At 39.2% G+C, this 24,179-nt stretch overlaps 1 protein-coding gene across 9 annotated transcripts in view; it reads right to left on the reverse strand.

Annotated features, from left to right (window-relative positions):
• Positions 1-24,179, reverse strand: part of SEMA6A (semaphorin 6A) — a 193,434-nt gene that overhangs the window by 73,654 nt on the left and 95,601 nt on the right. For 4 of the 9 annotated variants that reach the window (XM_075272212.1, XM_075272204.1, XM_075272190.1 and 1 more), the window contains exons 8-17: positions 23,725-23,844; positions 23,432-23,520; positions 16,234-16,451; positions 14,822-14,953; positions 11,693-11,848; positions 10,847-11,023; positions 8,313-8,453; positions 8,033-8,113; positions 4,764-4,822; positions 4,424-4,444 (exon numbers count right to left, since the gene is read on the reverse strand). In XM_075272212.1, the coding sequence (XP_075128313.1) occupies positions 4,424-4,444; positions 4,764-4,822; positions 8,033-8,113; positions 8,313-8,453; positions 10,847-11,023; positions 11,693-11,848; positions 14,822-14,953; positions 16,234-16,451; positions 23,432-23,520; positions 23,725-23,844 (1,194 nt within the window). Of the gene's footprint in view, positions 1-4,154; positions 4,203-4,423; positions 4,445-4,763; positions 4,823-8,032; positions 8,114-8,312; positions 8,454-10,846; positions 11,024-11,692; positions 11,849-14,821; positions 14,954-16,233; positions 16,452-23,431; positions 23,521-23,724; positions 23,845-24,179 lie in introns of all 9 variants that reach the window. The other 5 variants (XR_012715502.1, XR_012715501.1, XM_075272224.1 and 2 more) reach the window with 2 other exon arrangements.

The following is a 24,179-nucleotide window of genomic DNA, read 5'->3' on the forward strand; positions in this document are numbered from 1 at the left end:
GGAATTATTGTAAGGATACCTTGAGAGAGATACTTACCCCAGATTGTCCTATGACAGTTCTTTTGGTCAGGATTATGAGAGATGGGGGGAAGGGGGATATTTAATAATAAGGGTGCAAAGAGAACTGCCCAGAACAACAAGGCGGCTATAAAAATTTAGTGGGTATGGATACTTAATTTTTTTGTGTTGTTCTTGAAAAATTATGTCTGGATCCCAAAAAAGTAAGGCTACATGCACATGGGTCAGTGAAAAATGGAATGCACAGCACTTTTTTTTCTTGGGATATAGGGTCATTTAGCCAAGACAGACTGAACACCATGTAATAAAATTGGCATTGGGTTTTTTATGGCTCATTGAAAGCAAAAATAGGAATGTAATGATAGACATATATCAGTCTATTTAACCAGCTCCATCCCTAAGTCTCTTTGTGCGGAGTTACAGTACAAGTCTTATGGTGACTCCATACATTAGACTAGAGTTGATGAAAATGACCAATTATAATTTTAATGAATAATTGCTGGTTGAAATTTAGCAACGAACAATCATTGTAACTGAATTGTTCCAGAATATCGTTGTTTGAATAGAAGTCGACAACATTGGACATTTTTATATAATAGTCAGCAGAAAGATCTTTTGTTCTTTCATCCATTAATGATCGTTCTTTGAAATAACATTCTTGAAAGATTGTTTGTTCTTTACTATGTGTCACTGAACATGTCTGGCCAGAATGAACAATTAGAACGGCCAACATGAACTAAAATATGGTTGGACAAGAGTATGGCTGTATCAGCATTAAAAAGTTATCCACCAGTCAATCATTCATTCAATGGTTGTTCAACCATCAATCTACTTCTGTCTAATGTGCATGGTCACCTTTATTTCCTTTGTATAAGAAGGAAAAGCTGGCAAAGATTCAACATGAAGTTGCAAGATCGCTAAAATACATGGAGCTCCACACAATCCTGAGACTCAATTTTTCATACATGTTTGGATCTATTCAATACAGATTGTTTGATCGTTTGAGAACATGGATAACTAAACGGATGAACTTCATTACAGGCAAGGGGCACTGGTCTTTTCTGCTGTACACTTTTTTATATTTGGACTAGAGGGGCACTATACATTTGAATCTATGGCCCAGAATACATCTGATCTGGAAGTCTCACAACAAGGATGCTTTCTAAACTGCAAATTGGAAAGCATATAATGTATGCACTGTATATTTACTTGACGTCTCTCCAGCTGTTAAACTACACAATCCAGTAAGCACTGTCAAATCATTATAATTGTAGCTTTCAAGGCTTGTTGGGAAGTGTTTATCAACAAGAGTTTGAAAGACATATCTTGGATCAACAGTTGTTCTAAAATAGATTTCGATCCTACATAATAATTATTATTTTGCTTTTTAACATAACGGAATAGAGAAAATCTCTAACATAAAATTGAAATGTAGACTATCATTTAAAATAGTTTCAGGATCACTGAATTGATTTGCTGTATATTATATTTGGTCTCTCCTTACACAATAGATACCTGTTGGTTTAAGGGTGCATACACACGGAGGAAAATGGCGCCGAATTTGGTGTGGAATCCGTGTCAGATTCAGCGCTGAAAAAAAGCCTCCCATTGACTTCAATGAGTTCCTTTTACTGGCAGAGAAAGGAACCCATTGAAGTCAATGGGAGGCTTTTTTTCAGCGCTGAATCTGATGCGAATTCCACACCAAATTCAGCGCCATTTTCCTCCATGTGAATGCACCCTAACTGCTCAGAGCAATTCCAGTTGAGCCCCCAAATACATGCATACTTGGTTGACCAAGTTAGTGTGTTTTCAATGGGGAGAGAAAAGTAAGCCACTGCCAGGTACCTCCAGCTGAGGCTCATCTTCCCAAAAATAAAACTGGGTATACAGAAATCCAACTGGCCAATCCTCCCTCTACTGTGAACCAGTCACTGGGAGCCCCCATACACATTAGATGGTTGGCTGGTTAAAATGTAACAAAACTTTTATTGTTTTTCAAAAATCCAAAGTGCAGGTGAAGAAAACAAACTTTTTTTTTACTGTAGTTTTTAAAGAAATGGTCAGCTCTTCACTTTTTTTGCCTCTTTCTGCCACTGATCTAATCTGTACAATTGAAGTCTATGGAAGAGGAAGGAGAAGGAAGAGGACAGATCCTCAAATCAGAGAGACAAGGCGAGGCAGTTTTCTTCCACAACATAGCTAGCTTATCCAAAATTACTTTATAGTCTTCTAATAGAAATGACTCACTGAATGCTTTAGATGGCCTCATATATTTGTCTCTTTCCTTCTACTCCTACCCCCTCTCCATAAACTTCATGGTAAATGTCTCTGCTTGGGTATGAAGATAAGAAATAACAAAAAAAAGTAACAGTTAGTTAAAGATACTGCCACTTCTCTTTAGTAAAGAAAATTGCAAAGTTTCTTCCCCTCACCTGCAGGACTGAAATATGAAAAGTAACTAAAAGTTTACTTGCACTTTAAGGACAAGATCGTTAGACACTAATATAATTTTTATGGCCAGTTAAGATTTCAAACATAGGAATTCCCCCCCCCCCCCATTCACCTAAAATGATCATGCCCACCACCAACCGACCCAAGACATTATAGAGAAGCATGACATAACATGACCATTATTGCTGGGATATACCATCAATATCCAGTTGGTGGGAGTCCAACCATTGTGGCAACACCGTCCCACTTTGTCTCTTGGCTTCGCTTAGTTTTGTTTCACTTTATTTTATGATATGTACCCTATATGGTAGTGACATGTAAGTTTGCATTTTTCCAAAACATCAATGTTGTTATAACTTGACTACATAACTGAAATAGACAGTAACTAGAGAACACACAACAAAATCAACTATTCTAGGTGGGTGCACTACTATTGTATTAGAACTATAAATTCAATAAGATCAGATGTTCTATCTGTTATGTATTAGCATCTACAGAAGTACATGGTAAGTGTAGAGGATGAGTAGTACTAGAGGAAGGAGAATGTTTAGTGATGGTCCAAGTCACCAAAATTGCCTATTATCCAAGTCTCAATAGAACAGAATAAAATATGGTCCCTTATTAATACTTCTCTAAAGAATGTACATTGGCAGAAGCAAAAAAAACCCCAAACCCTAGCCATCTATTTTCCGCCTTTAAGAAGTACAAGTTAGCAACTCCATGCCACATTGTATTTAATTAGATACTTTTAACGACTTTGTCTTCACATGCCAAAATAAAGCCATCAGAAACAATAGGAGCTGTCTGAGAAGTACTGAGAGCTCTGTATAAATTTAGAGATGTCATTTATCCACCTACATGTGCAATAGTAAGAAATATCATTTTTATTGTTAATTTGTATGAAAATACTGTCAGGGAAGCAATTTGGAAGGTCATTAACCAGGCATTATCAGATTAAAGGAGCGGAATATATTATTAATGTAATATCAATTTATTAGCTTTGTCTGTGGCAATGGATATGAGACTTCCACAACCGTTCCGGCTTTCACTTAAAAGAAATATTTTTTCCTCTGCCTGCAATGTTTCAAGTTTCATATCTTATATCCCTTTATCAGTGAAAAATGAAACTTCTACTGGGAGATAAGTAAATATTAATACGCCTGCCACACTGCATTAATAGCTTAGGAGGTGCTAATGAAATTCAACCTTAAAGATCTTTGAAGGAGGAATCGTCTTAATCTGGTCTATGGTATATTGAACACTTTGCGTATTTATTTTCCAATCATTTTCATTAACTACAAAGCCAACCTTCTGCAAATATATATATATATATATATATATATATATATATATATATATATATATATATATATATATATATATATATTCTAATATGTAGCTTTTTGGGTTTAAAATACCTAATATATACATTTATATATTTTGAATATATTACATTATTATATTATTTTTTTTTAATACACTATTTATATTATGAAAACCCTACAAGAACCATATTTCTAAATTAAAAAAAATATATAAAAAATCTTCTGAAACGGCAATTTTGGACGACTCCAAACCACAGATATAGATGTATAAAAGATAATAAAGATGTATAAAAGTGAATAATACTTCTAAGACTAAAGCTGCTTTAAGAATGGTTTATGAAACATGTATAAACTGACCATACACTGTGTAATATATTTCCTGATCTGGAGGTGCAGTTGAAAACTCTATGGAAAAATAGTGGAGGGTAAAATTGTAACGGGTACAGCTACAAAGAAATTGAATAAAAAATTAAAAAAAACAAATAAATGTAAGTAAAAAAAGAACAAAGGGCAAATAACAAAAAAATAAAAGAAATTGTACCAAAAAACAAAAACCATAAAAAGAGATGATTTTCCTTTTTTACAGGTCTAGAAAAGCAGATGTAAATCTGGTATTTTTTTCTTACCATTTAATGCCACAAAAGAATCTGGAAGAGAAACAAAGAAGGAGAATGTTACTTTTGCTTCCTCTATACAACTTATGGTCTATGAAATCTAACACCTTCCTCACAGTCCACCTATTACTTCTGTGATTTTTACCGCATCGGCTCAACACCATAAATGCCCTCTCCATTTCCCCTTCTGCAAACATAGAGGTTCCTTTTCATGTCATAATCACAATGATAGAATTCTTTCAGTTCGTTAATGTAAAGTGTCTTTGCTATTATTGTTGCAGGTAATGTTGACTCTGGGAATTTAGAAGGCTTATTTCACCCAAAGTAAACACAGGGTTGATTCTTTGCTTACTTTGGCAGTCGCCTAGGCCGTCTGTATTGCCGTGCTCTACGTCTTGCTCAAATGGCACTCTGTGAAGAGGGAGGAAAAACACAGGATTAGGAACCCCAGCACACAGGCTACATGCAGCTGGTGTTGAAACATCAAAGCTTCATGTGCACAGTTTGGACAAAAACACAAACCAAAAAGTTAAAAAAATAAAAGGCAAAAAAGCAAGATGCAAAGAGACAAGGTGACCTTGACTATAACCTATTAAAAATAAATCTAAGACAAACTCCAGGCTATTGTTTATGGGACATCTGTTCTGTTTGTCAAGTACAAAATAATCTTAGTTTGATGTCCCCAATAAAAGCATTTTTTTATAGAATTCTCACCTGTGATTCTGACAAATTTTGATCTCAAAGGTAAACAAACCACAGGCCATTTACAATAACTGGACATGAAACGTCTACAAAAATTAAATCCGGTGGTGAAATATATCATTTAAAGTATATACTGTATCTCCCATACGCATTACATAAGGCAAGCTGTGTATCTTTTTTTTTACCATCCACCTTCCTTTTCATGCCATTACATCTTCCCTAGCCATTAGGCATGGGGACTCCCCAAACGGAATACTGAAAGCATTGACAAGCAGTGAGCTTATGAAAGCACCCGAACGCCATAGACCATAATATTGTCCATGTGTTTTCCGTGCGGTGTCCACACAAGTCATGCGGAGAGGGAAGTAGTTCATGAAGTTCTTTTCTCTCCACTTGTTCAGTGCGGATACCATGTAGAAAACACATGGATCCCATTATAGTCTATGCGGTCCATGTGCTTTCATAAGCTCACCACTTGTCAATGCGTTCAGTATTCTGTTCGAGAGGGTCCCCATAAAGACTCCCCAAACAGAATCCTGAATGCAGATGTGAACCAGGCCTTATACATATGAATGCTTCTTTGGTCCCTATTTGCCATGCACATGCATGCTTAGTTTGGCCAATCATGCATTTTTTCCCAATGAGATCCAGAGAGCAAATCACTACCAGAAACCTCGACTACTAGGGATCAAATAATAGGGCATGAAATAATTCATCATACCCAATAAGATACTGAGCCAGTCAAATTTCTTTTGTGTCCAGGGATCTTACCCTACACGTCAATGGGATGTCTAACAACTGCTTTACAGGAAATCTATATGCATATTATTGTAGAAATGAGGCATTTTAGATATCTTCTAAGCAATGTTTTACTATTCATAATTCTAACCTTCCTACATACTCTTCCGCTATGTTAACTAGAGTTTACAGCTTGATTTAACTAGTGTTGGTTTAGTTTTATTTGCTCATCAAGCCGACAATTTATTAGGTCTTATATTTGGCCTGGACCCAAACTGTCACGTCTGGTAACTAAATATCACAGATAACCATAAATATGCTTGCTGGCTTATTTATTAAGAGAACAGTTCTGTTCCTTCTAGAAAACCTCTGTGTTGGATATACAGGCACATCAGCTCCTACGATCACATCGGACCAAGTACAGCATCTCCATGGAGTTTGCATTCCCAATGCTTAATATCAAAATATTCTAACACGCTTACACGCTTTCCATAATGGCTAATAAACTTCCTATGACATTGGCACTAATGGGTTCGAGATCAAGTATATAAATAATACCTTATAGTTGGGGCGTCTGGTACAGATTGTGCATTGGAGCTTAGAGTTACACCTGTACCATGGACTTAAGCTCTGCAGAATATCTTGGTATTATATAAGTAGCATTAACTAAATTAAAAAAAAATGTATTTTTACACCCATTTAAAAATGGATCTTATTTTTGATGTGTGATTTATTTAATGCAATATGACCAAAAGATCCCTCCAGTTTTTTACAAGAGGTCTCGAATCTTAGTTCCAGAGTCATTCTTAATGCTATGAAAATAATGAAGCTTAAGCATTGTAAGAAAAAAAAAAAGGCGCCCTAGAGCAGTGAGGACAGAACAGCATGTGTCACCCAAACAAGCCCTGCACAATAATCATATTGTGTCTATGCAGTAGGCTTCGTCCTGTCAACTGAGGCTTGGAATGCTACTCAGATGTCCATGTATTTTTAGAAAGTTACTCCATACGTTAGTCAGATGTGAGCGTTTGCTTCTAACTTCAGCTTTGTTAATGAAATCAATATGGAAATGACTTTCTGCGGGTGAAGTGGCTCCTTACTTTTGTTTCCAGTAAACAATCTCTACTTGTACATAATAAATATTCATATTGGATGGAGGTTATGGCTTACTACAACAGCGAACGTCCAAATAAACCAAACCCAAAATAATGATTTACCCATGGAAGTCATTAAGCTTTCAGCGGTTTGTGATGTAATAGGCTGCAGTTATTATGGATATTCACATCTGCTTTCAATTCCCATTGCTCTTACCATTCTTCCTCCGATACCTCTAATACTACAGACTTTGCAATCGCTTCCACTTAAAAAGGCTTATGTGCTGACTGTATTCTGTGGATGTAATGCTCACCCCATTTCTGCGAAGGCCGAGCTGGCAATACCAACAACAACATCATCCACTTGCAATGGAAAAGCTGACCATGAGCACACAGATGTTGACAATCTGCCTGCCAATGACTGTGACCTGGGGTGATCACGGTCAATGGTCAGCTATGCTAAGCAGGCTCCAGAGGACGCAGACATTTGGAAACTTTGAGGCTGTGTGTGGCCAAATGAATCAATCACAGCATTCTCTGGAGGACAGGTTTTAATGCCAAGAGTATAGGGAGTTTATTGAAGTATCTCCAATAACAATCAGACCCTCTACTGTGTAACTCGCTAAATACGATCCTTTACTGTAAATCCCCCATTGAGCACAACAAAGTCCCTGTGTTAATATTGATCTGCAAAAACAAATTCTAATTGTTTTCTTTTCTTTAAATTTCAATTGCATATTCCACTTTTACTGTGAGGAGAATATGTGGTGGCTCCGAGCTGTGCCATGAATTGAAAAGTCCTATTCTATTTTTCATAATTACAGCTAGCTGGCATGGTGGCACCTGCTCGCAACGACGACTTGCACTGCCACAGAACTTGCACTGTTAAAATTTCTTAGGCAAATCCTTATATTGCAGAATGGAAACATTGTGTCAGGCTGTACATTATGCATTCTGCTTTTTTATTATAATTACCAGTGTTTCACAGCAGTCAGACCTCCAAGACAAAGTCAATTGCTTATCCAATTAAAACATTCACTGACATAATCTCTGGAATAGTTATATCTTGTGATTTGTGTCAACTTACTTAGTACCAGGTGACAGCTGTGAACATGTTCCCGCATCTCGCAACCAAACACAGTATGGGTCTCTGGAAGCAATACAAGTCCTAGACATAAGGGATAGAGAGAAGAGAATGAGGATTTCATCTCTGTTTAACCCCGGTGGTGACAAAAAGAGCATTCTGTCTATTCAGGGGCTATCAAAAGAACACCACCAAAGTAAAATCTCATAAGCAGATGCATAATAATACATACATACATATATATATATATATATATATATATATATATAAGAAAAGCACATACTTTTTACACTTCATATGGCGTTCACATCTTGCAAGAGGAACCCAGATGACACAGGTGGAAAACGAAACATATAGGGCATTGTTCTGCTTGTCAAGCTGCATTCCAATAATCTTCTTGTCCTCCGTTCCTTCATAGTTACACCTATAGAAAATGCACCAAGGTGAGTTGTGTTGGAAAGATTGCTTTTTTTTTAATATTCATTTTGCATAACTCATAGAATAGAGCTAGAATTCTTCCATATCTGTAAATGTAGCTAAGAAGTTAAATTAATTTTCAGCTTGTTTAAGCCTGGCTCAGAGACAGACTGGCCATAGGCAATTTTCTGACCATGAGATGCTCAATTTCACACAAGGCTCTTCAATACGTTCCAAAGTCCTCTTGTGGAGACTCAATCCTTTTTTTTCATACGATGGGGAGAATCAAATTTGCAATAGAGCTTTATAAGGGTTTGCAGGGATTTTATTGGTGGGGAGCCAAAGTCCCACACCCCCATCAATCAACTTACTGAGGGGGCTGTGGTGCTCTAGAAACAGAACAGGCACGTCTTGGTAAGTTGTAGAGTGGCCAATTCAAGTAAATAAGAGAGAACTACAGTGCCATTTATGGCTATTATCCAAAATATGGAACCATGACTGTTTCAGAATAGGCCAGACCTTACAATGATCTGATCAGTGGGGATGCCGGGGCTTAGACAATCTGATACAATCTGATATTGAAAACCTATCGTAAAGCTAGAACACAATATAGCACATTTATGCCAAAATTGACCAATTGATGGTCATCCCACCTTTGGGGAATTTTACCTATTAGGAGAACAGGGATATCCCATCACAACCATATCCTGGATGAAAGTAATGAAAATATAGTTGGACATGTTTGTGGCTCCATACAGTCTAATATGGGAGTTATGAAAAGAGATGAATCAGCTTTCTCAGAATCATGTTGGGTTTATTCTCTACTCTTACCAACATTAGTTATGCGCTGGTACCTATTGTAACATAGATTACACTTGGAGAACAAATGCTTAGAGGGTATTGTCTAAACTTTACACCCAAATGGCCGAGTTGTACCTTGAAACATGGGCGCCATTTAAATGCCTGGATAAAAAGCACCTGTCAAAAAACAACTTAAATACACGTACAAAACAATGGAAATGAACATAATAGAACAATATTCACTATAATTAATGAATTATTTTTCAACATTGTAACAGAACAGACAATTGTTATCTAATATGGCACGAAAACTAAAGGGTTGCAACAAACACATAGCAAGTATAAACAATTTATTCTTGGGTTATCTGGGGAAGCAATAAGATTCGCACATATCACCCACATATCATCTATTAGGAGGCGGCTGTTGAAAGCTTTTCCCACATATGATAGGGATGACAGATGAATTGCCTACATTCTTATTACATCCCATCTGATAGGAAATAGCAGCATAGTAATAAGTCTGCCTGGACTTAAAGGACGTCAATCTGAATTGTGTATCATGCTGTATAATGCCTTTGGACATCAGTGAGAGTTACTTATGTAGATCTGTATCGACAGGAACCTTCGTTGATTTGGCTCTGTGAAGCCGGGCCCCACATTGCATAAACACGGAGTTTTGGCCACGGAAGAAACGCTGTAGCAAAAAACATTGCATTTTACATTACCTGCAAAGTGGATGGGATTCTGGCTCATTCCATCCACACATTGCAGAAAAACGCTGGCGTTTTTGTAAATTGAAATATGTCAACTATGTCTATGGTAAAGCTGGCATTTTCTGTATTGGTATAAGAGGCAGAATGTCCGCAGAGGAAAACCGATATACCATAAATAGAGAGCTATAGCGGCAGACATATACTGTACTGTCTATATAATGTACTGTGGTTGAACAACGTAGGATTAGGATTGAGCGATCGGGATTGGAAAAGATCGGATTCCGATCTTTTCTCGCGGGATCAAGGTCGGAGGTTATTTTCCACAAAGATTATCTACTGGCCAATGATTGGCCAGTAGCCAAGAATTGTGGGAAATAACCTCCGACCTCGATCCTGCGGGAAGAGATCGGAATCGGATCTTTTCCAATCCCGATCGCTCAACCCTACGTAGGATACTTACTGCGTAAAGTCTGGTGCTTATTGGATACACATAACTGAATATTACAGGGAATATATACACCCGATCCCAGTCACTGTGCAGCAGTTAAAATAATTATATATCTTCAATACCTGTCAGAGGAATACTCATTCAGCTGACAACTATTCTTTCCGACCCCATATACATATATGTTGAGGTTGCCAAATATACATTTTTTTTTATGGGAGAGGGGAGTAAGCTGTTGCTGGAAACCTCTAGAGAAGCCTTATTTCCCTTGTAAAGATAAGGAAATTTACATTCATCCCCCCCCCCCTCACCCAACAACATTTGTTGCCTTTCATGCACATGACATAGTCATCCAGTACCATCATCCAGAAAGGCTGACTTTCTCTTATGTGTATGAGGGCCTTTACACCATCAAAATAGAAGTGAAACATATACACTTACTTTTCAGTATTGTACACATTCATCTCCTCCAAGAAGAGACTGTCACTTAGAAAGCCACTGTATCCGGTCCTTGCCAAAAACTTGAGCACAACACCCCTCTCCGATCCTAGAAACACCACTGTGTGATTTTGGTATGGGCCTGCGGCAGTGTCAACTGCAATTTTTGTTAGGCGATACCTGCAAAAAAGTGTCACAAATGTCAATCCTAGGTTTTTTGTAGTGGAACCATTCCATAACAATAAACCCAAATTAAGAACTTTGAAGATCAAATGAATGGTAATAATTCCCACATAAGTAGCTAAGATGTAACCCGTGAGGTTTCTGCAAAATCATAATCCGATAATGTAAAGATATTACGCTCACTTGAATGTTAACATAAAACTATTTTCTAATACTGTATATTACATCCCGGACATGGTGCTATTGTTTTTGTGCAGCTGTTTCAGGAGTCTTGTAGGATTTATACGAAACAGTGAATTAATTAAAATAATCTGTAAATCTCATCAAGAGACGGAGGGTAATGACACACAAAGTAAATTGGCCAATATGCTGGTGTGATATTGAAAGTTTCCCCCCTACCACCATGAAATCTCATGAGGCGAGGTAATAACGAAGGACCTCCTGATCTCTATCTTCACAGACATCTGGTTTTAGCACAGCTGAAATGACATTTCATATCTTGAAAGCAGCCCTGGGACGTTTGTGGCATCTGCCCTGAGCTCTCATCACTTCACATTGGAGGGATGCCAAGAACAGCAGATATGTTTACAGACCTTCAAAGTACCTGAAACGCGTTTCCTAACATCAGTATATACACTGTAAGACATCGGAAACTACGGCACGTACCTAACCATGGTCCGCAGAAACAATGGCTTGTTTACTATAGAGGGAACTGCCTCGTCCATAAGAGGATGCGTTTTAATGAAATTAAGAGTGTCATCTGGCAGGTCGTTGGATGTGGCATATCTTTCTACTGTTGCAGATCCGGCACAGCAGCCTGGCCTGGAAGAGAGAATGGAAAAATGATGATAGAAAACATAATAAAATATCAGACAAACTCTGGTTTCCTGAGTTCAACCTCAATAAGAGTTGTTTACTAAACTAAGAAAATGACTTTATATCCAAATGGAGCAGAAAGATTCCATAAACAAGGCTGTAATTAAATCTTCTGGCTTCAAGGCCCGTAAAAAAACTACGCAAAGCAATTACTCTTCCGGGGTGACATATCCTAATGTGGTCAGATACTGACAGATCGCTCATTAGCATAAATTCCACAAACAGGCAATTAAGAGTTTTATTAGAATAAAATGTCAAAAGAGACGTTTTCATTGTTTTGTTTTATGTTATGTAAAGCACCAAACGTTTTGTCGGACTTTTATAAAATACGACACATTATGTCAAGTTTGATGGCCAAATCCAATAACTGACATTTATGGTTATATAACCCCCTTTGTAGCCTTCATTGGCTAACCACTGGATATTATGATGAAGAGCCATTTTCTTGCACTACATCATTAGACTTCGAGACATATAATTAAAGTGCAACGTAAACCTACATTTATATATTGCAGAAAACTGCACAAGCAACAATTCCCTCATATGCTATATAATTATTAGATGTATCTAAATTCTAACTTTGCAAGTCGAAGCACAGACAAGGCGTTCCTTTACATGTTAAAACGCAATCCCACAAAGCTTGCTGGGCTACAAGAAATTAAAGGGCTTGCCCTGTTTGGACAACCACTTGTAAAAGGCAATGTTTATTTATTTATTTAATTTTCTAAGTACTATATCAAGCCATTAACACTGACTACTAAGTTTAATAATGGACTGACAATAACCAACTCCATAGGGGTTTTCTTTGCAGCAGTCACCTAATTTGCATCACCTATTACAGTATTACAATAGAAGCATCTTCATAGCATCCATTCATAGCATCCATTACTGACAGTAGATAATGTCATAGCTTATCTACTCTCACTCCTGGCACAGAGCATACCTAGAAAACTCTCGTACATGTATTAATAAGTTGGCTCCATACTAGGGTTGAGTCAATCTTGAGATTTCAGGATCGATTTTAAAATCCTATCATTTTCCAGCCGATCCCGATCGTGAAATTTGCTGATCGACGATCGGGATCTGATCTTTTCCAATCCCGATCGCTCACCCTAGTCAATGCTTCTCTATGGGAAGAGTCACTTTTAGGGTTGAGCCAATCTTGAGATTTCAAAATCCAATTTCCGATCATTTTCCAGCCGTTTGCGATCGTGAAATTTGCTCGATCGCCGATTGGGATCTGATCTTTTCCGATCCTGATTGCTCAACCCTACTCCATACTTTTGCTGCTTATGGCATTGGCTATACTGTAAAGCATGTCACTAAATAGGCAGAAGAAGCTTGAGGAAGCCGGAAGCCTCCATTATCATGTACAGAAAATAGAATAAAAATAAAAACTACAATTAATATAGAATAAAAAACATAAAAACAGATTAGAAAATAAAGATTTTATATTTCACAGTTTTATCAGTTTTTAATAATTAAACAAAAAATAGCGATACATTCCTTTTATGTTAAGTCATATACAGATGTACCAAAGTACACTTAAGGAGTTACATAAACAATTGCACAAACTTTCTCAAACTGTTCTCAATAAGGAGTGGGAATAAGTCTCTGCCAGATTATTATGGCCGAGGCTTATCTCCTTTTAGAGGAAAGCCGATCCTGCCAAAATTAAAGGGTTTGGTCACATTCATCTAATGTCAATTAGCTAACAAATTTCTCTGTTGTAAAAGCCTTATGTTGAACCCATCTAAATTAAAGGGGCGTTTACTTAAAGGGGCTGTCCACCAGGTAAACATTTTAACTGGTAATGGTGACCGGCTCATCCATGGGCTGTGTCTAGTATTGTAGTTCGCAGCCATTGTACAATGTACAGATCTACACAGGCCTCCAGAGAACCAGCCTCTCATTGTACTGGATCTCTATTGCATGCGGTTTATGTTTGATCACAGTTGGAAAGACAATGATTGTATTACTCATTGTATATTATATCTAATATGCAGTATGGCTTTTTAAGCAATTTCTGAATATATTAAAAGGGAATCATTGCCGTTTTTATGGCTAGGAGTCCAGACCGCCCCCGGAAGAAGGCAGCGCCGAAACGTGCATTGGGGTAGGGTCTCCTCTGGTCCTGGTCTGGCATTTTGCCGTTATGGGTATATGTTTTATGACTTTTCATGTATTTCATCTTACTCCTATCTATGTTGTCTAGCACATACTTGTACATTTGTATTGAGACTTAGTTTTGTTTCCATGCCATAGCGATATTACCATCATCTACTTACCTTTCCATTGTTGTATTTACAGCATTTGCTATGTCTGTACTTTTCTCACTTTATTACTAGATGCAGAATTATTCACGATACTGCTTTATGTAGGGGTATACTTTATCACTTATTGTACCGCTTACCTACCTTCTTAGTCTCCATTCATTATACATATATAGGAATTACGTTCCATACCTTGCTACCCTAGTTGTACCAGTACTAGTATAGGATTCCCTTTTCTTGTCTGTTGGTGGATATTCCTTCCATTTTAACTTTTCACGAATAAAGTTATTATGTTTTATTATTCATGTATGCTGAGTATTCCTTGCAGTTTTTTTGTTTTCTACTAAACTATATATCAATTAGTTCATCTATTTGTGCTCTATAACTTTCAGCCTACAGATAGGACTGCATGTATAATTCACAGGCTCCCTTTAAAGCAGGTTGACTAAAATGGATGCTAGTGTGGTTTTTTTTTTGTTTGTTTGTTTAACGTATGTAGCACTATACACATAAGAGTATGAACTCTCTATACGGACCTGCCCACTGACTTTTCTAATATAAGATGCATAGAAACCTGCTGTATAGCAGAATTGCAAACTACTTTTCTTTAGTTGAAAGTATCAATAAAGGAACCATGAGGTTTTACCTGGGCTTAGGAACACGTTCATCTGGAACTGGCGTCCATGTGGAATCTGGTGACTTCTGTTCCTTGAATCTCCCAGTAAACACACTGGCAATGTCAGCCATGTCGTAAGCGCAGACAGCAGATCCAGGGATGCTGCAATGTGACATTTCCCAGAATTTGTTACTCATTGCACAGTTATGCATACAATTTGTGCCTGAAACACATGCGGCATAGAAGCCTTACTGTCATAGGAAGCTTAGCTCTGAACTCCTGACCCTTATCTATTGACAACTGAGGGCGATCCCATATAAAACAGACAAATGTAGCGCCAGCCGGGTTCCTGTTAGCAGCCTTTTTCTCAATGGCGTCTAAAAAAAGACCTAATTACAGGGAACTTAAAAAGAAAGAAATCCCCTGAGAAAACATCTCTACCATGGGGTTTGCACAGCAGGTAATGGGCTGCTAGAATTATGGCCTATTATTTTGAAGTGTTGGCCTGTAGACATTATCAACACATTTCTAACGTTAATTCACAAAAAATCCTACTGTGCCACAGAGACCAATCTAGACTTGCAGCGGATGCTGTCTAATACTAAAGCATCCAATTAAGACTTGATCAAAATTACATCATTTGGCATTTGCATCTTCCAAGATTTTGATAGAAAAAAAAAAGAAATGGGCTAATTTACTATGTTTTTCAGGGACGATGATGCATTTAAGAAGGCACTGAATAGCTGTTGTGTTTTACTTCACACCATAGGCAGAATCCACAGATCCCATCAGTATAGTGAAATATGAAGCCATCATTGGACCAGGAGGACTTTTTATGTCTCTGTAACACCACCATTTTTAGCTGGCAAGTACAGGTCTTGTCTGATTTTAGAACATTTAATGTCAAGGTTTCGAAGTGTTTGTGTTAAAATATTCAATGATATTAAGTGATTTCTTCTGCCCTATCAAAAAGCAGAATATGATAGAGAGAAGGAGTAGCTGAGTTATTTTATATATAGGTTTACATTATTTGAGGCTGAACTTATCCCAAAAAACCTCAACAGGACTCCTAGTAGAGACCGAGAGAGTCCTGCTTAGCAAGGCTGTGGAGTCAGAGTTGGAAAAGGTTATTTTTTAATTATAGTAAATAATTATTGATATTGTATAGTCAAAATATCCTCCACCCCCGTGGGTGACCATGGGTGAAATACTGGATCACCCAACTTTTGAGTGGAAGTGGTAATAGTTTTGGTTATAAAAGTAGGAATATGGCAGTCTGTCCATAGCACCCAACTGTGGATTTCTTCATAAGTATTTGATATGATGATCCATGGGTGTAGGTTGTTTTGCTCTAGCTCTTATTTTTAACCAAGTTCTAAGAAAATCATCATGGAAGAAAAATAGAGTGGAAGGTTAGAAAAGATTAAAATAGTAGGACTTACCTGTTATAAGGTGTTGAGAATGTAGCAAGTACAACGTCCCGACCATTAATATGGATCACATCAGTAACAGCTTGCAGTATGTTGAAGTAGAAATGGGAATCGCCAGGAACAGAGCAGTTCAATCGCGCCTTAAGAAATGAAGTCCACTGTTTCTCGAGCACCCTCTGAGAGCCTCCCATGTCATTCTTGCAGACCTGGGCAACTCTTGGAAACACCACCTAGAAAGGAAAACAATATTTCAGCAACAGTGTCAGAAAATACCAGAATGTGTAATAGGATACAATAGCTATATAATCCTCTGGAGGAAAAAAATAGCCACCAAAGGGAAAATTCAGCGCTGGAACCATGTGTTGTAAAAGATAAGAATGTGCCATTTAAAGCAGTGCAATAAATCCCCTAAAAGATCAGATGTCTGCAATATATAAATTAATTTCTAGAAAGACTGCTTAGTAGAGATGAGCGAACAGTGTTCTATCGAACACATGTTCGATCGGATATCAGGGTGTTCGCCATGTTCGAATCGAATCGAACACCACGTGGTAAAGTGCGCCAAAATTCGATTCCCCTCCCACCTTCCCTGGCGCCTTTTTTGCACCAATAACAGCGCAGGGGAGGTGGGACAGGAACTACGACACTGGGGGCATTGAAAAAAATTGGAAAAAGTCATTGGCTGCCGAAATCAGGTGACCTCCATTTTAGACGAATAGTGGATTTCAAATCCGGGTCATATGAGAATGTGAACTTTGTGACTATGAGACAGGGATAGCTGTACAGGCAGGGATAGCTAGGGATAACCTTTATTTAGGGGGGAATGTTATTAAAAATAACTTTTTGGGGCTCTATCGGGTGTGTAATTGTGATTTTTGTGAGATAAACTTTTTCCCATAGGGATGCATTGGCCAGCGCTGATTGGCCGAATTCCGTACTCTGGCCAATCAGTGCTGGCCAATGCATTCTATTAGCTTGATGAAGCAGAGTGTGCACAAGGGTTCAAGCGCACCCTCGGCTCTGATGTAGCAGAGCCGAGGCTGCACAAGGGTTCAAGCGCACCCTCGGCTCTGATGTAGGAGAGCCGAGGGTGCACTTGAACCCTTGTGCACCCTCAGCTCTGCTACATCAGAGCCGAGGGTGCGCTTGAACCCTTGTGCACACTCTGCTTCATCAAGCTAATAGAATGCATTGGCCAGCGCTGATTGGCCAATGTATTCTATTAGCCTGATGAAGTAGAGCTGAATGTGTGTGCTAAGCACACACATTCAGCTCTACTTCATCGGGCTAATAGAATGCATTGGCCAGCGCTGATTGGCCAGAGTACGGAACTCGACCAATCAGCGCTGGCTCTGCTGGAGGAGGCGGAGTCTAAGATCGCTCCACACCAGTCTCCATTCAGGTCCGACCTTAGACTCCGCCTCCTCCGGCAGAGCCAGCGCTGATTGGCCGAATTCCGTACTCTGGCCAATCAGCACTGGCTAATGCATTGTATTGGCTTGATGAAGCAGTGCTGAATGTGTGTGCTTAGCACACACATTCAGCTCTACTTCATCGGGCTAATAGAATGCATTGGCCAGCGCTGATTGGCCGAATTCCGTACTCTGGCCAATCAGCACTGGCTAATGCATTGTATTGGCTTGATGAAGCAGTGCTGAATGTGTGTGCTTAGCACACACATTCAGCTCTACTTCATCGGGCTAATAGAATGCATTGGCCAATCAGCGCTGGCCAATGCATTCTATTAGCGTGAACTGAGTTTGCACAGGGGTTCTAGTGCACCCTCGGCTCTGCTACATCAGATTGCTACATCTGATGTAGCAGTGCCGAGTGTGCATCAGATGTGTAGTTGAGCAAAACTGACTCAGCACTGCTAAGTCTGCATTCGCATAGGAATGCATTGGCCAGCCTTCGGCCAATCAGCGCTGGCTCTGCCGGAGGAGGCGGAGTCTAAGGTCGGACCTGAATGGAGACTGGTGTGGAGCGATCTTAGACTCCGCCTCCTCCAGCAGAGCCAGCGCTGATTGGCCGAATTCCGTACTCTGGCCAATCAGCACTGGCTAATGCATTGTATTGGCTTGATGAAGCAGTGCTGAATGTGTGTGCTTAGCACACACATTCAGCTCTACTTCATCGGGCTAATAGAATGCATTGGCCAGCGCTGATTGGCCGAATTCCGTACTCTGGCCAATCAGCACTGGCTAATGCATTGTATTGGCTTGATGAAGCAGTGCTGAATGTGTGTGCTTAGCACACACATTCAGCTCTACTTCATCGGGCTAATAGAATGCATTGGCCAATCAGCGCTGGCCAATGCATTCTATTAGCGTGAACTGAGTTTGCACAGGGGTTCTAGTGCACCCTCGGCTCTGCTACATCAGATTGCTACATCTGATGTAGCAGTGCCGAGTGTGCATCAGATGTGTAGTTGAGCAAAACTGACTCAGCACTGCTAAGTCTGCATTCGCATAGGAATGCATTGGCCAGCCTTCGGCCAATCAGCGCTGGCTCTGCCGGAGGAGGCGGAGTCTAAGGTCGGACCTGAATGGAGACTGGTGTGGAGCTATCTTAGACTCCGCCTCCTCCAGCAGAGCCAGCGCTGATTGGTCGAGTTCCGTACTCTGGCCAATCAGCACTGGCCAATGCATTTCTATGGGGAAAAGTTAGCTTGCGAAAATCGCAAACTGACAGGGATTTCCATGAAATAAAGTGACTTTTATGCCCCCAGACATGCTTCCCCTGCTGTCCCAGTGTCATTCCAGGGTGTTGGTATCATTTCCTGGGGTGTCATAGTGGACTTGGTGACCCTCCAGACACGAATTTGGGTTTCCCCCTTAACGAGTTTATGTTCCCCATAGACTATAATGGGGTTCGAAACCCATTCGAACACTCGAACAGTGAGCGGCTGTTCGAATCGAATTTCGAACCTCGAACATTTTAGTGTTCGCTCATCTCTACTGCTTAGCTTTCCATTTCCACAGACAAAAGCACATTCTGCTTGTACAGAACAGATTACTCAGAAAGCCGGATGCTTCTCCAAATCTCTTCTCTCTAGAATGTTTAGAAGATCTGCAGTGACTTTTTTCCATAACCCCCAACAAATCTTTTTTCTTTCTAATTCAGCCTCTGCCGTCTCATCCGGTTTTAATAAGCGAAGAGTCTCAATGACATTTCAATCACTGAAGTCATCCGAATAGTATTTTGTTTTGGTTTAATTAAAGATTATGCGGAATTAGCATTTGCTCTTATGAATTTAGAAGCTTGTTTTACTAATCGTTTCAAGTGCTACATATTCCCCACAATATGTGTCAGATGATCTATACAAACGTGTTGGTGGAGCCCTCTTAGCTCTCAACATACTAACCAAACAAAAGCTGACTCAATTGAAAATAAATGTAATTGGAGACAATTATGTCTTAATTGTTGCCAATAACATGGTTAAGACCCTCATACTCATAAGGTAAAAGTTGGTCGAACCCACCGATTTCAGTTGGACCTCCCAACTAACGTGTGTGTATTGGGAAACCTCCCAACTATTAAACCAGCAGATAAGGGGAAGAAAAAGGTCAAGTATGTCCAATTCAGTTGCACTCAGGGGAGATAAATTAAGCAGTGGGGTCAGGATGCACTCAATCTCAATCTTGGTTAACCAAGTGTGCATACATATGGGATTGTTGGCTGAACACTCCTTTAGGTGACAGCTGTTCCTACCAACAGCTATTGAAGATATTTGGGGTTGGTTCTAGACATTTATCTCTTTGTAAATATGGGTTTTGTAGGTTCAAAGAGTGGAACCTACTAAATTAACATTGGGCTCCTACTGTTTAGCTTCACAACCCCAGGTCGTAGGACAGGTGGGTGTAGCACTAGTGTAACTATAGGGGTTATATCTGCAACTGGGCCCAGCAAGCCAAGGGGAGCACAGACCACCATTTAACACGCTAAGGATGGATAAACTTCTTTTATCTCCTTTCTGATTGTCTTAGATGATTGGTAGTCTGTGTGTTGTGAATATAATACCCCTGCACTCTGGTAAGCTGGAGTAAGATTTATGATGCACAACCTTTCACTGTCAGAAAGGAAAAAAATAACCCTTTCATTGTAGAAATAGCAATTGGTCAGCAAAAGTTGTCCTAATTACTATATGGGGGGAGGGGGGGGTCACTGACATGGAATGGTGGTGGGTGGTTAGAAACTTGTGTACACAGACATGGTGTTAACAAGTCTTCCTGGCCATCTGAGCCCAGATAGAGACGGAAAAGGAAATGTAAATGCTTCTAAAATGTATATATGGGACATGGTTGTGAGAAGTTGTGGTCCGGGGTCCCAGGTTGACTTTTTGCACCAGAGTCCATGATCATTTAGTTATACTAGTAGTACTTGTCCACCTTCTTCTCCCCCCATACCTTGCAGGGGCAACAAGTGGCATGACTTACACCCACACATGCCAAACTTGCAATGGTTGTTTATGGGGCACATATTTAATTTCAAATATAGAATGTAAATGTAATCTTGGTTAAAAGTCATGTTTTTTCCTCTGTCTTTAGAGTCTCAGTTATATCCTCTTCTTGGAATAGGTTTGATGTGAATGAATAAAAATTGACTGAAATAACATCCCTTGATAAGAAAGCAAAGGCTTTAGGTCATTTACCCTACTGAAGGTTTCATGTATACTGGTATCCTCCTAGATTTAACTAACTGGAAAATGAATGCATTCACTGAAGCGACACACTGCTGATTTTCACATATGCATATGGCTTTAAAAAGACAAAGTCATCTCAGATATCATATTTGCATCTGACATCATCCCCTAAAAAAGCTTTTTTATTTTTTCTTCATCTGACTTGAAGCTTATTTACAGCTCCCTATTTGTTTGATGTCAGCACATGTTGCAATGAAATATGGGCTGATAAGTAAGTGCTCTGTAGACTGGAAACGTGGAAAATGACAGGAGATCATATTCCACTGCTCCTTCTGGTCAGGGGGCCTTGGTTATATATTCTCACCCCAGACAGTTCCTTAACAGAAATAGCTTGTCGAAATTTTTTGCGACTGTCTGGTATACAATATTGTGTCCGGCATGACTATTTTAAAACTGTATCAAAGGGTTAAAGAATCTGCTTTTCTAAGGCAACTTATATTGAAAAAGAATATGTGGAATGAATATAATACTATTCCAAAAATGTAAAATTACATTAACAGGATCTGTGTTTGACTTACTGTGAAATGGAACTTTGTGACAAGTCATCACATTATACTATTCATAGCTTGTATAAATAGTATAATAGGCTAATAGAAATGGCTGCAAGGGGGGATATTATAAGGCAGAGCTCTCAGTATTCCCGATTTCCAAAAACCTGAAACTGGACAAATACTGTGCTTGAATTATACATATTACCAGCGCTGTAGGTTACTGTAAATGAAGTGCATTAACAGGTCCCAGAATGGGACGATGTGAGCAACTGGCCAGTAGGGATTACAAGTTTATTAGTAGTAAAGGATTCTTTTTTACGATCCTTTTTGTAGAGATTTACAATGGCCAATAATCCTAAATACAAAACCATTTGGCTGTCGGTTATCTCCTTCAACCACCCTTGTACATGGAAGCTGGACTCAACCGAAAAAGTGGTATACACCTCTGCCAGATACCTATGCTGATAGCCTACAGTATGTCCCCAACATCCAAGTGCTCATCCTCATCTCACCCAACCTCTGCCACCAGGGGACAGTCAGGGCAATCCCATACAGACTAGATGGACATCAGCTCCCAATGAAAATGGCAAGCTTGGTCGACATTATTCCAATGTGTATGGCCTGTTTCAAGGGAGTGTCCACAACATATATCACAGAAACCACTTATTTGCTTTTGTAGGCTGGTTAGTGTTATGATGAACATGTTTTTATTGCGTCAAAGTGGAACTCTACTGCTGGGAAATTCATCTTTTATGCCAGGGGTCCTCAAACTTTTTAAAACAGTGGGCCGGAGGCAGAGCAGGTCGCACAGACATCGGGAGCGGTGCCCTCCAATAGCTAAAGTGAAGTGCGCTCCATGGCCTGGCCCGAGCTCCCCAGGAGCTTCATTATAAATGCACGTCTGCCGGTGTTGTCGGCGGGGCCAGACAGAAGTGCTTGGCGGGCCGCATGTGGCCCTCGGGCTGCAGTTTGAGGGCCCCTGTTTTACGCCATACATAAATGAACTTTTTTGTGCACTCAGGGCTGGCCTAGCCATTTTCTTTTGTGGTCGCCACCCTTATAAAAGTAAGATTAACATATCTCATGGACAGGGATTTTCAGTGAACACAAAAGATGATGGTGCCCAAGGTGGGGTGTGGCGGTGCCCCTTGGACACCAAAGAGCCCCATCTGCATATGGATTGAATTTCTTGGCAGGAACATTGCACCTTGACACAAGAAAGGTATATCACCAGCGCTACAACAGAATATAAATTATTTAAAACATGCAGTTTATAAAAGTGGTATAAAATAAGTCATTAATATCACTCATAAATATACAATGGTTTTAGGATAAAGTAATGATCATGTGATAGACTATTTCAGGATTCCTGAGCATAATCTCATTACAGAATGCTAGGGTCAGCTTCTCCCCAGGCTGAAATGGCTGATAACACATAATAGATTGCATTCAGCTGCAAATGTAGATAACATAGGCATTGAGTGTAGTGTCTAGTTCTGTACAGTATAACATATGGCAATAATTCACATATGGTTCTCTAAAAAGCAGCTGTTAGAAACAAGGTATTCTCGGGCTGGTTATCATAAGGTTAGCAATATCATATGTTTGACCTTTACAAGAATCTATTAAGACACGGTCTTGAATAGAAAGGATTGTTGAACTTGTGTTTATACATTTAAGAGTTAAACATATCTAGGCAACACAATGTATAATACCAGAATGGAAATTTTATAGTAAATGTAGAAGCTATTAACCTAGTAGAAATATTATTTTACCCATACCCACATGTCTGGTCCTAGCATTGTGCACTTCCAGTACATGGATTTCCCCGAAGCAGTAATATCCTACATAAGAGTACTGCACTTGAAAGACATTATAAAGTTTCAAGATCTGCAAAGCAATCTTCCCAAAAGGTGGCCTTGTCATGGTGATTAATGGTTCTCATTGCAAGGTCTCTTATTGCTGGGATGACTTAAGAGCAGTTGCACAGGTAATTTACGTCCATTTCTCGCCCTACCTTTCCCATGCTGTTGTATTCGACTGCAATTTCACGATAGAAAAAGTAGATAAGGTCTCCATAATCCACAGCATGTACGAAGTATGGCTCTGAAAACACAAAGAGGATAGAAGACCAAATAATATTCTTTTGTACATACGCTGGGATGTAGTTTTCAGATTTTGGGGGGGTTATTGACAAATCCTACATTCCAATTCTGCACACAAATAAGATCACAGACCCAGGTCTTGAGCCATTGCACCTTTTCTTCTAAGGCTTCCATATTGCATCAATGATTAGTGTATAAACCTCACCTTTCAACCATTTAGAATCGTATTTGACAGTTCGTAGAGTTGGGCTGTCTCCAAGACTCCGGTATATGACGGCATCGATTGCAAGGAAGTCAGTCACAGTCGCAGAGTAAAGTTTCCCATCTTTAAAAATAAAAATGAATTTATACATATATAAAAAAAAAAAAAAAAAAAAAAAAAAAAACTGTACACACTCCATTTTTCATGTTTTATACTCCTGAAGTGGCTAAAAACACTACAATACCAGGGAACAGAGAACTAGCACAACAAGTAGGATGTCCTGTATACAGTATACATTGCGCAGCATCTCCTGGACTAATTTTTATAGTCCTTTTGACAACCAAGAATGTTCTGTTTCGGAAATGGATAAGCTATGAACTGTGGGGTAAATGTATGCAAAGGACCATGACCAGGAAGCCATGAGCAGGTTTTTCCTCTAACAGTACTCGCTGGTGTGG

The sequence above is a fragment of the Leptodactylus fuscus genome, chromosome 1 (assembly GCF_031893055.1).
Source record: "Leptodactylus fuscus isolate aLepFus1 chromosome 1, aLepFus1.hap2, whole genome shotgun sequence".
Lineage (NCBI taxonomy): Eukaryota > Metazoa > Chordata > Amphibia > Anura > Leptodactylidae > Leptodactylus > Leptodactylus fuscus.